At 41.4% G+C, this 15,423-nt stretch overlaps 1 protein-coding gene across 3 annotated transcripts in view; it reads left to right on the forward strand.

Annotated features, from left to right (window-relative positions):
- Window positions 1-15,385, forward strand: part of ulk4 (unc-51 like kinase 4) — a 92,404-nt gene extending 77,019 nt beyond the window's left edge. For all 3 annotated transcript variants that reach the window (XM_030749211.1, XM_030749209.1, XM_030749210.1), the window contains exons 34-36: window positions 1,077-1,271; window positions 8,043-8,131; window positions 14,113-15,385. In XM_030749211.1, the coding sequence (XP_030605071.1) occupies window positions 1,077-1,271; window positions 8,043-8,131; window positions 14,113-14,173 (345 nt within the window). In that variant the 3' untranslated portion in view covers window positions 14,174-15,385. The remainder of the gene's footprint in view (window positions 1-1,076; window positions 1,272-8,042; window positions 8,132-14,112) is intronic.
- The last annotated feature ends 38 nt before the right edge of the window (window positions 15,386-15,423 follow it).

Raw genomic sequence — 15,423 nt, forward strand, 5'->3', positions numbered from 1 at the left:
TTTCCCTCTTGGGAGAGTGCGGATAAGAATCTAAAACTGGAAAGCTTGTGTTAAAAACCTGCTGGGCTGAAGACTGAAAGGACTGAAAGTGTTTTGATTTACTTGGTGACGTTAATTTTCTGACATTTACAGTGGCAACAAAATACAGAAATATTAATATAATTTATTGTAAGCATACAGCTTGTAGTAATTCACTGAGAAATTGTTCATTTAGATCAACCTATAATGATGTTTTTCCCCCACACAAAGGGCAGGAAACAGAAAAAAACTAAGCCTAATCAATATTTGTTGTAACCACCCTTTGCCTTTTAAACAGTTCTCCTAGGCGTGCTTGTACATGAGTCTGAGAGTGGCTGAGTAACACCAGCTGTATTTTAATGTGGCTTTTGTGATTATTTATTTGTTTGTTTACTTATTTTTGCTGAACAACCACAGCAGACAGGCAGGCCATGGACAAACCTGCTGCTTCAAGGAAATTTAGGCAATGTTTGTAGTCCAATTACCAAAATACAACATCACCGGTTCTGCTCTCTATGTGAGAGAGCAGTTTGTAGCTTTCAGAGCAACATGGCAGCATGTAGTTCCCTTGTAAACCAAGATTTTTATGCCATATTGGTGGAGCACGGTAGAACTTCCAAAACTCCTTTTTGTATAGGAATGATTAAACACTGTAATTAATTACATTTGAACATTTTAGAATCTCTTTCATAGGTAGAAGGGAACAGTATAAGTGTGATAAACACAAATAGAGCCATCAACCTGACTTGTACAAAAATAATGGGATCATAAATGATGGTGTGTTGTTTTCTTCAGTCCCAGTGGTAGTCGTTTAACTTGTTCCCCTTAGACTTAAGATAAGTTTAACTCTGTACTCACCCACTTGGCATCCCTGATGGTTATTTTGCTTGTTCTTACCTTAAAAGGCATCTGACTGCCAGTATTAATGCTCCAGATTTTAAGATGCAGTACACATAATAAATAATCTTGACGAAGAACGCAGTAGCAAAAATAGAAACATATTCTTTTATTTTTTTTAATCTCTGCATGTATTCATTGATTATCTGTCTACTGTCTAGCTGTCTACTGAGAACCAGGAGATCTGGGAGGAGTCTGTTCACTGTCTGTCATTGCTGGTCCAGATGTACTGTGGAGAGATTCATGACTGCCTGTCACCTTCCTGCTTACAAAGCCTCTCACACATGCTGCGCACTCACATGCACAGCGAGACCCCCCGAATACAACGCACAGCACTTAGGATGATTAAACGACTTGTGAGTAAAGTGCACTCATAAACATCCACACAACATGCGCACATTTTCACACGCACTTGCTCATCAAAGCTCTCAAACATTTTATTGGATGTAGGTTTATGCTCCAGTTGTGTTGAACCTTGGCATTATGTGTGTATTTTGGAGCTCTGAAGATTTAACATATTGGAATTATAGATAGACACACAGCGTCTGTGGTGCTGTTCTGAAAATAATAAGACTGACCGAGAGAGCAAGGCAGAGAGGGGCAAAAATGTTGGTTTTTCTATCTGCCTGTCACTCTCTGTTCAAGTGTCTGTCCAATTTTGTCTCAGAGTCAGAATGATTTGTACTACAGACCAAAGCTAGCCTGTAGTAGAGTGTACTTCACTAAAGCACATTGAAATTTAGTAAAACTCCCCAGACAAAACAGAAATATTATTTTACTCTGGTAGCATGGGGAAGCACTGAGCAGCTGCAGATGACATTCACCAGAATTTTGGATTTAACAAGGTGACAGTTTTGTACCCCTGACAGACGCAAACAATAGAAATATTTTATGTGTCTAAAGCCATTTGATATTAGTAGAAGCATGCTGTGAATTGACTGAAAATGTTAGCAGACCTTTTAAATTCATTTTAATTTAAAAGCTTGTTGAAATATTAGTTAAACTGCCAGTAAACTATTGATCAGCTGCATATCAGAATAAGCCAGCTGTGAAATAAATATTTAGTAGATATTGTGTGTGCTTTCTTAGCAAATAAATTCACATTGGTTTTGTGTTAAAGGATTTAAGCCCAGCGCCAACCTTCAGTGGCCTTGGAGGAAGTAGTTTGCTGTTCATGTAACACAGTCACAACCTGGGTTTGTTTACTTTTTTGGGGGGGGGTTTTGGCCACAGTAGCTTTATTCATAGTAGAGAGAGACAAAAAATGGGGGGAAAGATATGGGGGAAGACACGTGGTCAAACTGGCGACAGGCCAGGACTCGAACCTGCACTGGCTTCACCACTAAGCCACCCGGGTGCCTTGGGTTTGTTTACTTTTTCAGGGCATCAGTTCAAGCTCACTTTTTTAGACCATGATGTCAGCATTTTTGGACATTAGTGGAGTAGTTCTAGTTGGTTAAACTTAACCATACTTAAACATGTCGATATTGTATGTTTAATAAATGTATTCTCTGAATTTAATTCAAGCCGTAATCTTTACTGAGTAAAGATCAATTTTGAACTGCTAGCTAAAAACAGAGGCAGGGTCAGTGAGTCAGTCCAGCAAAAATACATTTTAGGAAGTCAACGTGAAGTTAAAAAAAAATGCCTGATTTTTTTTTTTTTTTTCCAGCAGACACCTATGAATTATGTAAAATGCATTTCTAATGTTTTGGCTTGGCCAGAGGGTCATGAGATTCTGCATGTGGGATACAAGGTCAGCTGTCACCCTGAGATCATATGATCTGACTGAAGGCTGTGCCTGGAAACTACCGTGTGTGTGTGAGTGTGTGTGTGTGTGTGAGAGTGTGTGAGAGGCAGTATTTGCGTGCACGTGTATTTTTCGATTCTACTTGCTAATTATTTCTAGCCACCTGAACCACCCACACACGCAAACTGTCACACACAAGCTCTTAGACACATCTCTTCCTCTTTCTGTCTGTCTGTCATAACAAATTTGTCCTCATGTGCAAACTCCCTTATTACTCCCTGTGCTAGTCAACAAAGTAACATTCTCTGTCCTGATCACCACCCTGAGCAACAAACACAGATCACAACAGTTACTTTCAGCTATGTCTTTGTAGTTAGTGGATGAGTCACCAAGCAGCATCCCAGAGCTGGTAGCAGAACTCGTTTATTTGCTCTGCAAAAGCCTTTCTACACATTTGGTCATTTCACTCATTATAACAGTTAATTTAACAATTTAACAGATTTAAATTTAAGGTTTTACTCTTGTTACTACTTGTTGAAGCTCTCTCTCGCTCTTTGTGTGTGTGTGTGTGTGTGTGTGTGTGTGTGTGTGTGTGTGTGTGTGTGTGTGTGTGTGTGTGTGTGTGTGTGTGTGTGTGTATATATTTTAATATCCTCCTGGCTTGCTGCCTGTACATCTGAGTTTTCACTGGTAGACGAGAGGGTTGATTCCCTGTGACTTCGGGCCGGGGAAAGGGACCTGACTGTTGTTTGCACATATGCGCTGAATGACAGCTCAGAGTACCCACTCTTTTTGGAGTCGCTGGGCGGGGTGCTCCATCCAGTGACTCCATCGTCCTGCTGGGAGACTTCAACGCTGACGTGGACAATGACAGTGAGACCTGGAGGGGTGTGATTGGGAGGAATGGCCTGCCTGATCCGAACCTGAATGGTGTCTTGTTATTGGACTACTGTGCAAACCACAGTTTGTCCATAATGAACACCATGTTTGAACATACTGATGTCCATAAGTGCACATGGCACCAGGACACCCTAGGTCACAGGTCGATGATCGATTTTGTTATCGTATCACCAGATCTTCAGCCATATGTTCTAGACACTCGGGTGAAGAGAGGAGCTGCACCTACACGCCTTCTCTAGTGGAAGCAGAGTCTGGGGATGAGGGGGATGACTCGCCCATCACTGGGGGTGAGATCACTGAAGTAGCAGGGCCCCTGGGGTGAACAAGATTCACCCGGAGTTCCTGAAGGCTCTGGATGTTGTAGGGCTGTCTTGATTGACATGCCTCTGCAACATCGCGTGGAGATTTGGGGCAGTGCCATTGGATTGGCAGACCGGGGTGGTGGTCCCCATCTTTAAGAAGGGAGACCGGAGGGTTCATCCATTAGTCAAACTCCAGATCCAAGAGGAACACTACGGTTTTTGTCCTGGTCGTGGAATGCTGGACCAGCTCTTGATCCTTTTGAGGATATTCGAGTGTGCGTGGGAGTTTGTCCATTCAGTCTATATGTGCTTTGTGGACTTGGAGAAGCCATTCGACCGTGTCCCTCAGGGTATCCTGTGGAAGGTCCTGTGGGAGGATGCGGTGTCTGGCCTATTGTTGTGGGCCATTCAGTCCCTGTACAACCGCAGCAAGAGTCTGGTCTGTATAGCCGGCAATAAGTTGGACTCGTTTCCTGCGGGTGTTGGACTTCGCCCGGGCTGCCCTTTGCCACCGATTCTGTTCATAATTTTTATGGACAGAATTTCTAGGCGTAGCCAGGTAGTGGAAGGCTTCTGCCTTGGTGGCCTCAGAATCTCGTCTCTGCTCTTTGCATATGATGCGGTCCAGTTGGCCTCATCAGGTGGTGGCCTCCAGCTCACAGTGGAACGTATCGCAGCCGAGTGTGAAGTGGCTGGCATGAGGATTAGGGTGGAGTGCCCTCTCCGGCTCAGGGACAAGTTCCTGCCCCAGGTGGAGGAGTTTAAGTATCTCGGGGTCTTGTTTACGAGTGACAGGAAAAGGGAACGGGAGATCGACAGACAGATCAGGGCTGCATCTGCAGTGATGAGGACGCTGCTCTGGTCTGTCGTGGTGAAGAGGGAGCTGAGTGTAAAAGCGAAGCTGTTGATTTACCGGTCAATCTACATTCCTACCCTCACCTGTGGTCACAAGCGTTGGGTAGTGACCAAAAGAATAAGATCGCGAAGTGGCAGAAATAAGCTTCCTCCGAAGGGTCGCTGGCCTCTCCCTTAGAGACAGGGTGAGGAGTGCAGCCATTCGGGAGTGGTTCAGAGTAGAGCCACTGCTCCTCCACATCGAGAGGAGCAAGTTGATCTGACTAGGATGCCTCCTGGGCGCCTCTTGGGTGAGGTGCTCCTGGCATGTCCTACCGGGAGGAGGCCCCGGGGTAGACCCAGGACACGCTGGAGAGATTATATCTCTCGGCTGGCCTGGGAACGCCTTGGGGTCCCTCTAGATGAGATGGTGGAGGTGGCTGGAGAGAGGGAAGCCTTGGCTTCTCTGCTTAGGCTGCTGCCCCCCTGACCTGGACCTGGATAAGCGGACGAAAATGGATGGATGGATAAATAGTTATATGTATACACAGTGCTTAACAAATTTATTAGACCACCTGTCATAAAAACAAGAAAATACAAGTATTTTAGAAATCTGTCCAAAACTTATTTAAAGCTAAGATTGACTGAAATCACTGAACTGCATTCATGTTTTTATACCCAAATTTGAGCCGGCACACCGAACGTCTCTGAGCAGTCAGAAATTAATCAAGCGTAACATTCAACCACTAAAACAAATTTTTCAGAAAATAATAATGTGCTCTTTACTGTTTTTTCTGCAAATTTACAACTGTAAATTTGAAAATTCATGGATAACAATAATTAGTTTAGCATTAAAAATATCAGTTTGATTAAAGAGCTTGTGCGTACTGGTGGATTAACCATTACAGAAACATAAAAATGATTTTGGTAATTACCAGTACTTTTATTTTAGTGCAGCTGTGGCATAAACTTTACATTGGGTGCTGGTCTAATAAATTTCTTAACCATTGTCAATTAGTTTAGATGTAACAATACAGATCCATTACCCACAACATGCTTTTATACAGAAGACTCTCACATTGTCTTTCAAACACACATTTACACCCTCAGACAAGTGCTGCCCTTCAGAAAAAAGCCTTTTAATTATCTTTCATTGATTTCAGAGCTCTGTTAATCTCAATCAAAGATCCTGCTAATAGCTTGGAAACTACAAAGGAGCAGAGATGAAGAATGTATCATGTTGGAATTACTACAGTTTTCAACTTGTCTCTTTCATTTTTTTAAGTAACAACTTGCAAAGACTTACAGAAAAGCAAAATGCTAATTAAATAAAGTTTTTGGAGAAATAAGCATTTATTATCTCTTTTTCAGTCTTTAAAGTTATTGTTCTTCCTCTGGCATCTCAGAGTTTATTATGTTCAGTGTTTGGTGCCTTGATGTATATGCACAATATCTTCAACAATTTCAGTTTACACTTATAACCCTCTGAAACCGAAATTTTAACTTGTTCAACAAATCCAACGTTCACTGATATTTTGGATGAATTCTGCAGCTGGATATGTGAGCTGTGGCGGGATGTTGTTGACATTGTCCTGTTTTTCACTTGCAGCTCGTTAACCTCACACGTGTCCAGAAGCTTCCTCCTCTCACATTTCCAGAGGCTGAAATCTCTCAGCACAGAGTCTCAAAAATGTCAAAGCACATTATGTCCAATTATTGTAACCTTTTATGGTGCTCAAGCTGAAAACATGAACATTTCTTTATCCTTTAGTCTCCGTGTGTTTCCAGCTTGGCATTCATTAAAAATGTGCTTGGAAGGTGATGATTTCATCGAGACACCAAATATTGCAGCTGGAAAAGTATTTGTGACCAGTGATGTTTGTGCCAAAAAATTTACGAAGGCAGAATGGAAAAGTTTTGGTAGTAATGTTTCAAGCCTTACATTTGGCTCCAATTTCCATATTTCTCTCTGGTCTTTTTCCTAGTTTGAACTCAGTGTCTGCTAAGACAGCCATGTGCTGTCTTTCTGAAAGGCCACGTGTTTGTCTGTCCTCTGCTGTCTGCCTGAGTGCCTCCCGTATGACTTTGAGATCAGTATTATTGAGTTAGGGTTTGTCGGCTATAGATGTGAGACCGAGTGAGGATTTGGCGGGGGGGCAGGGATGGAGAAGGTTTGATAAGTAGGTATGTTTATGTTTGGTTGCCATGCACACATAAATACCCCCTAACCATAATTGGAAAGCCAACTCTGTGTGTGTGTGTGTGTGTGTGTGTGTGTGTGTGTGTGTGTGTGTGTGTGTGTGTGTGTGTGTGTGTGTGTGTGTGTGTGAAAAACATGAAGTGAAATTCACAGTTTTGCTTTCAGTCTTTCACTGCAAGCTTCCTATTGATGAAACATGAAATCAGTCTCCCCCACCTGCAAATGCTTTTCAGAAGAAAGAATTTGTAGGTTATCCTTTTGCTGTCTAGAACGAGACGACAGCCTGTTGAAAATCTAACTTCAGAGTGAGAAGTTATTGAAATCTATCTTTCAATCTTTTAAAAGAGAAAAATCAGAGAAACGAGCGACATTAGAAGGAGTTCCCTCCTGCCTTCATATTCCTGTCAGATTGTCCAGTCTCTAGCATCATATGCCCCACCCTGACACCCCGTCCTTTGTCTCCTCCTAACCCCGTTTCTTAGCAACAACCATGGTGTGTCGCCACAGAGACACAGGTGATGATGTCACTGGAGATCAGAGAAAACGCGTCCAACAAACACACGGACACACATCAACTCAGACAGGCACACATGCGTAACATAACATAACATTTGAAGAGACATATGCTGAGGCATTTTTTTACTAGTAGAATACAGTTTTTGTACCGCAGACTTTTTCGCGAGTATGAAATCAGACCTTAACCTAGCTTTGTGTTAAAACTGAGTGATTAGCAAATACATCCTCACACAAGTCTGGGAACCAGGTGTTCCTGGGTGGGTGAGGAGCCTAGACATGCTGTAAAGAGACGTGTCAGGACAGGAATAAAAACAGAGGAAAGACAAAGAGCAGAGATAAATGATGTAGTCAGATAATTCAATGAGTGGGAAAGAGCTGTGTTCTTAAGCTGATACTTTAGCCCAGTGTTATTTAATGTACAGTAGTAGAATAGTAGAATAAATTTATGGATCAACAGAATTATGACTTTAAGAAGAGCGCTCCTATGAAGAGCTACTGTGCTGTCCAAAGAGTGCAGCTATGGGTCAGTGTATCATCACTTCTTATTAATGTCACATCCTGTAAATTAATGCAGTGTTTTCATACATTAAGCCTCGAGTGAACATTTATTTTTTCTGTTTTTCAGGTTCAAACTACTGACAGGTCCAATTGGTATGAATGTCCTGAAGGGGCGGAGCTAATTAGTCTGCTGCACGATATGACTACATCCAACAGGTGCGTGTTTCTGCTGTTTGTGTGTTTTCTATAGAGGATCAGTTTATTATCCCAATAATTTAATATAACACTGTAGTTCCCAAAGGCATCAACTGCTGAAGAATCAGATCACGGAGGCAGCAGTCTAAACACAGCAGCCCACATATCCAGATTCCTCTAGGGCAGGCCTATTCAATTACTTTTTCTTCTGGGCCAGATTTGAAAATTTTGAGATGCCACTGGGCCGAAGACCCCTACTTATATTATTTCTTGAGATTTAACTCTGAATATGCTAACACCTGAACTAAGTCATAAAAATAAATAAAGGAATTCACAATAAAGGCTTTATACTGCATCATTTATTGATGAGCAAAATAATTCAAGTGCATTGCAAATTTTAACATTTGGTCCAAACCTTGACCAGAATATTTTTAACAAGGCATCTATTCACCACACATATGTTTAATATAAAAAAAAATGTCTTCTATAACATTTTAGATGTATTTGCAAAAGTGCATTTGTTGAACAAGAAAGACCAACTGATGCAGTGCATTAAATATTTCAACAAAAGAAACTGCACCAAGTGAACACTTAATAACTGTAAAATCTGCATATTCAAAGTAATGCTGACTTAATGAGTTCAGTCTTAGAGTTCAGTCTTTGGGGTAAAATAAACATATTTATCAGTCCAAGCAGGGTTAAAACGGCGATTTTCATTGTCAATTTTACGTTTTTGACCTGTCAGTGATATATTTTGGCGGTTGTCGCACTTGGAGAGAGTATTTTGGGCTGGCGTTGCTAGTGGTGTGTTCAAGTACAAGAGGAAGGGCGGGAATTTTTAAAACTGTCACAGCAAATATGATTTAAATGCGTTTTTGCAGCTTACGTTGGGTCAGTCAGGGGGTGGGCCAGTCAAAGGGGGTTCGCGGGCCGGATGTGGCCCCCGGGCCGCTAATTGAATAGCCCTGCTCTAGGGCATCCATGATGATTACAGGGATACAATTGGAAGAAAAAATTTGTGAATCCTTTGGAATTACCGTGATTTCTGCACTGCTGTTGTTGGAGATGAGATTGGAAGTGTGGGTTGTTGAGGTACCCCCCAAAGTTTGGCCTAAAAGTCTTTTTACTGACAAAGTCTGCTCCACTAATGAGAAATTGGTTGATGTGAACTTGGTTGGACTCAATCAAAAGAGCTTTCATAGGACCAAATAAGAAGCATTACAGAAATAAATGAAGCTGGACAAGCTTACAAAAGCATTTCTGAAGATGTGGATGTTCATCCTTCTACAATCAGACAAACTACAAATGGAGGAAATTCAAACATCAAACTAGAATAATGTCAATGAATGAAGCCCCTGCTCTCCCCAAAAAAGAAGAATAAACAGACTAGGAAATGTCAGGGCTTCAAAAAAAATCTCTGTGGTATGTCTCAAATTTCCCAAAGACCTTACTAATGCTCTGCTGCACTTCATGGACAATTTGGACAGAGGAGACAAAAGTAAAATCTTTGGAAAAAAAAATGTGCAGTCCTGTTCAGAAAGGAGAAAGGAACCAGCACTGAAACCTGGTCCTCGGCGGAGTGAGTGTGGTGGTTTGGGTCTGCTTTGCTGCCTTATTTCCTGGACACCTACTGCTCTCAGTAGAAGTCAGTAGAGAAACAATGAATTCAAAATTGTATAAAACATTTTTATTGTTAACAGAATAGTTCAAAGTTTTGCAAAGCCAGAGTCTTGACCTTAACCCAACTGTAATGATGGGACATGACCTGAAAAGGTCTCTTCAGCTAATAGATCCCATATTTATTAATAAACTGAAACCATTTTGTAGGAGGATTAGTTCCAAAATTCCTCTTCATCTTTGTGTAAGTCTCATAAACAGCTACAGGAGGCATCTGAGGCTGGTGCTGCTGAGGGAGGTTTAACAAGTTATTGACTTTGAGAATTCACTTACCAGCCTACTCTGTGAGTGATTAATGTTTTCTAGAAACAGCACAAGTGTTTGTCATTAGTTTTATATTTGCCTGTAACCATGACTTAGTGAGGTAGTGATCAGACTATATCCATAATAAAAAATAAAATGATTGGGCCTCCGTGGCAGCAGTCTGTCATTGCTTCTTTAGCAGGTTAGACCCGACCACCAGCTGCTGGCTTGCCAGCTCCTCTCCCTTCCCTGTCTCCAGGAGTCTCCCTCCTCCCGCTCTGCTCAGTAAGCAATTATTGTAATTTGCTCACCTGATAGAAAGGTGAGACAAAGAGCTCTCTGATGACCAGTTTGTCATTAAAGAGCCCATCAGCTTGTTTCAGTATGTGAGTGTATACAATATGTCTACATAATTCACGCTTTTCCATTTTGTTATTGAAACCAGATCTCCAAGGATACCAATAACAAATCGTTCAGGATATTGCCCATTCCCTCATCTTATTATTTCCATGCATGTCTGAACATGTCTGTGCATCATATATGTCAAAACTGATCTTTGTCTAGTTAATTGACAGGATGTGTTGCTCTAACAGAGCCGAGTAGCTTAATGGCTCACAAAAAAGCTCTGAGATAAAATTCGTGCATTATTAAAATTTAAACTTCTTCTTTTGAGGTCTTGACGTCTGTTATGAGTGGCAGGAAACATAATCTGCACAAGTTTTGAAACTTCAAGACTAACCAACAAGCATCTTCTATCTAAAAGTCATGTACATAAAATATTGTTATACTCCTTATCCCGTACTTGTCTCTGTAGGTCAGTATAAATACAAATATAGACACTCATCATTTTCACCTTCCTTTATCTCTTCAGTAATGTCCACTAGAAAACTCATAAAAATAGTAACATTTATGTCAAATAAACGGCTTCTTTTACAATTGCCATATCAGGGAGTTTATATGTATGTGAGTGCATGTTTTTATGTGCACACCTGCATCTCTGCATCTGGCTTTCTTTTATGAGCATGTTGGCCGGTTGTGTTTCCCCCCATAAGGCCAAGGGCTTTGTCACCGTAGTGTCCGTGCTTCCTTTGATCTTCTGATGTATGAGACTTTCATACACAGCCACACACACTCAGGCACATGATGAATACAGGCAAATAGATGCTTTTATTCTCATTTATATACAAACTGCAATCACACATACACCCTGTCAGATGGATAATGAAGGTGTATTGTTGTTCTGCTATAGAGGCCTCTCCTGTTCTGTGCCCCCTGCCTCCCTCTTTTCTCCTTTGACCCCCCTTTGCCCCCCCACAATTTTCTTTCCTTTTTCCTAGTTTCCTTTCTTTCGTTCCCTCTTGTGCTCTCCCTCTCCCACTTCTCCTCTCCACTCGCCTCATCTCCTCACTCTCCCGTCCCTCTTTGGCAGATGAAAGCACAGATCAGCTCCAGCCTTTGAAGTGGCGGAGACTGGCACCCTCCCACTGGTTTAGCAGTAGGAGGAGGGGAGCAGAGGTTTTAGGAGAAAGGGCAGGAGATGAGAGGAGTTACAAGGAGAGAGAAGAGGAGCGGAAGGGATGGGAAGAAGAGTTGAAGAGAGATTTTAATTGAGAGGATGAGAGGAGCTGGCGCCGAAGTAGGAGACGGAAGAAGGATGGAAAAGAGTGGGGAGGTCTGGGCTGACATCCTAACCCAAATGATGTCATTCACACTTTACCATGGCAACCTGAGGAATGCCTTTTCAAAACCTCAAGCCTAACCAAGGGTGAAGGGAGGGGAGGAGCATCACGCATACTCCCCATTCCTGAAGAAAAAGCATGGAGGTTCACAACCTAAACCAGTTAATGCTGCTTTCAGCCAGTCAAAGCCTCAGTAATATCTGCTTAGACAACAAAAGCAGATCAGAACACCACACAACTCTTCTGCAAACACACTCTTGAGATTTATAATACACAATTTTATCAAAATGCAAACATTAACATAGTGAAACCAGCTGCAGTGTAAATATGCAGTACCATTAAAAGAATAGTAAGCTGTCTGATTTTGCTTAAAGTCTCTAAATAGAGCGATGGAACGGACACACTCGTTTCACTGTTCAGTATTTTCTTCCTCTACTCTGTGGGGTGAATTAGGCGGGTAAAGACAGAATACTTCACCCATAAAACCCCAGCATCTTACAGATTTAAATTTGGCTAACGTCCTTCAACTACCTTCAAGGTCATCTTTCTGTGCACTCCTGCACTGCTTCCAGCACTCCAGTTATTTTTAGATCACTTCCTGGAATTCCCATTCTGAACACTTGCACGTGCCTATCTGGTGCCACCGTGGATCTCAGACCTGTGCAGGGAGAACACATTAAGGCACTTATGTTTTAAATGGTTTTTAATTTTTTTTTTGGATTTTATTGTGTTCTTAATGTTAAGCACTTTAGTCAGCACCTGCTGTTTTAAAGTGCTATATAAATAAAGTTGGCTTTGCATTGTCTAGATCTCTGGCTAAGACCCAGATATCAAATGATCAGAAGAGTCTGGAGGTTTTTTTGTTTTGTTATTTAAAACAATCATTGGGTTGTAGACCATAAATCTGCCCCCTGGGCTCAGATTATGAACAGTGTCCGATAGAGGATCTTTGCCACAAACGGACTGAATTCCAGTGCCAGCAAACCACGCTTTTTAAGTTTTTGTTTGTTTGTTTTATCAACACCAGTGTCGCCACCCACTCTGCTCATGAGATTTGGCTCCTGCGGCTTAGTCTTTTTCCCCAAACAGAAATTCAAGTTGAAGGGTAGCTATTTTTACAGCAATCAGTGCAGATTCAAAACTGTAAGTGGACAGAATGGGACTGAAGTGATCCAAACACAGCAGGAGCACCGGAAGCAGCCCAGAGGGGCACGAGTGACCAACAATGAAGGGGAGAGTGCCCAAACTTTAATTTGGTATAGTTTTTGACTTTTTAATTGAAACTCATGATTTTCAAGATAAGCCAGTAGACTGCACACTAAAGACAGTTAGCGCAGGATTAAATCAAGGAGGGGGAACTCATTTAGGTGTTTGTTTAATCTGAACAAAACAACAACATTTGGGGGAAGAAAACAGGAGTCTGCTTGTCTTCTTGTCCAATGACTTCTTGTGGGTTTTTTTCCTTGAATAATGGAAAGCGCACACTGCAAACAGTCCACGTGTTGGTGTAAGTGGAGTGTGAGGCTAATGTGATGCTGTAACAGCCATCGACCATAATCTAAAACCAATTATTTTATTTTGCGCTGTCCTCTGTGCAGCTGTGTCAATTTAAGACTGTGAAAGTGCAGGGATTTAATGAGTAACCAAACTCTAAAGTTTGTCCTGAAACTTTTATGGACCCAATTTATGTTTTCCAGATCCACAAACTTTCAAGGGTTTCTGAGGCCTCTGGGAGCTGTGTTAATTAGGTTAATTATGTAGGTTTTAATTAACTAAGAGGGGTGGATGGGCTTCTGCTGGCCTGGCTGTTAGGTTGCCCCCAAAGACACCTGGGAGTAAGATGAGGAGGGAGAAGAGAGGAGGAGTAGATTACAGACAGCCTACAGGGGTCTGGGCAGACTGGATGTTTTCATCAAGCCTTGTTATCATATATAGATGTATATTTGTACAGAGTTATGAAAATCATTTTTATATGTTTGCACGTTTTTAATTCTCTTACCAAGTGTTGCCATACAGACAGTGTAAACTATTTATAAGCACTACTGTGGGCTGAAATTGAGATGAGTTCTGTGATGTTTACAGAGCATTAATAAATATAGTAATTATTTATTCTGTCCACTCAGTGCCATGCTACATGAATGCACCTGTTCCACTGCTCAGCATGCTTAGGGAGCACCTTAATTTATTTTACTGTGATTTCCAAGTTCAAGGTTTCTCTAAACCTTAAGCAGTTTGCACTCATCACCCCCTAATAGTCACCACCCTGGTGCCTTCTCCCCAGCATCTCTGTTATTAGCTCATTTGATAAAACCACTACTTTTGAGTACAGTGTGTACATTATATTCCTTTATCACTGGGTAAATAACATAGTAATAACGCTTATTTAATATTTCTCCATTACAGGTATCATGTTGATGTGATTGGCCTGGCTGCTGAAATCCTTGGAGTGATCTCTGGATCCTAAAAACCTTCAATCCTCAGCCAGCGGAGCACAGCTCAAGATTTGAAACTTTTGAACTGCTTTATATATTTTACTCTATGAACATTTCAACAGCTGTTAAGGGCTCGTAAAAGCTTTGAGCCATTAGTGAAGTCTGAGCGTGTGCTATCAGTGTTCACTCATCCCTCCATGTGACAGTAATAAACATCGCTGTGTCGCTAAAATAACTTGACAGGGCAATCAAAACATCCGTCCAGTGCTCCTCCAGCATTACAGGATTACAGCGTCAGCATTAATTCAGAGCGTCATAGGCATCAAAACACTGACCTCTGTGTAGACACTTCCTGTCATCAGAAATGACAGAATATTAGTTCATTAGATCACGCCTGTCGTCACGTGAGTCACATATTTCTGCTTTGTAAATGTAGCTATTAGCTTAATGCTATTACAAGCTTTTTGGGTATTACAGCACTAAAAGGAAATTGAGACTAGTGCCATTAAAAAAACAAAACACTTTAATACCAAGGTTATACACAAATCACCCATCAGTTTTTATGCAAGTTAGGTCATAATTTTGCTGTTCTGATTTATTCCTGATCTCTGCCTACTGTTACATTCCCAGTTGTGACTGTTTGAATAATTAAATTAATTACAGAGGGGTGTTTGCATTTAAAATGAAAGACTTGTACATTGTAAAAAGCTGGATGAAGTCAGGTTAAATAGGTGAGGTAGAGGTCATGTTAGATTATGCTTAGTCACGGGAAATGCTCAACTACCTCACCTGCCCTCCAGGCACAAACACCCTGGACATTCACACATGGACACCACCAGCAGGTTTTTAGCTCACAGCACATTAAATTTTCTGCAACTGTCTCATCGCCCTAAAACTACACTGTACATTTTGACAGTGCCTGAACATGCTTCAGGTGGACTGCTGGCACATCAGTTTCTCCTCACCATACTATCAGTAGATGTGTAAAACCGATGTATACCTGTGCAGTGGTCATCTGTGGTATTAATGGCTCTTCATGTACAGCAGGATCTGTGGGCCACAGTACTAGACCTTCGCACTGATGTTGCAATTCTGCCTTATAAGAAATCTAAAACAGTTTAATGGAGGTTAATCGTGCTGGTTCAAATACTGAGATACAGGACTCATTTAACTTAGTATAAACAGGAAACGTCTACTGTACCACATGGTCACTGAAAGGATTGAAAGTGTTGTCTTAAGTGTGCCACTTATTAATCTGTGATTCAAGTTGAAATGAGACTTA

The sequence above is a fragment of the Archocentrus centrarchus genome, chromosome 16 (genome assembly GCF_007364275.1).
Source record: "Archocentrus centrarchus isolate MPI-CPG fArcCen1 chromosome 16, fArcCen1, whole genome shotgun sequence".
In the NCBI taxonomy this organism is placed as follows: Eukaryota; Metazoa; Chordata; class Actinopteri; order Cichliformes; family Cichlidae; genus Archocentrus; species Archocentrus centrarchus.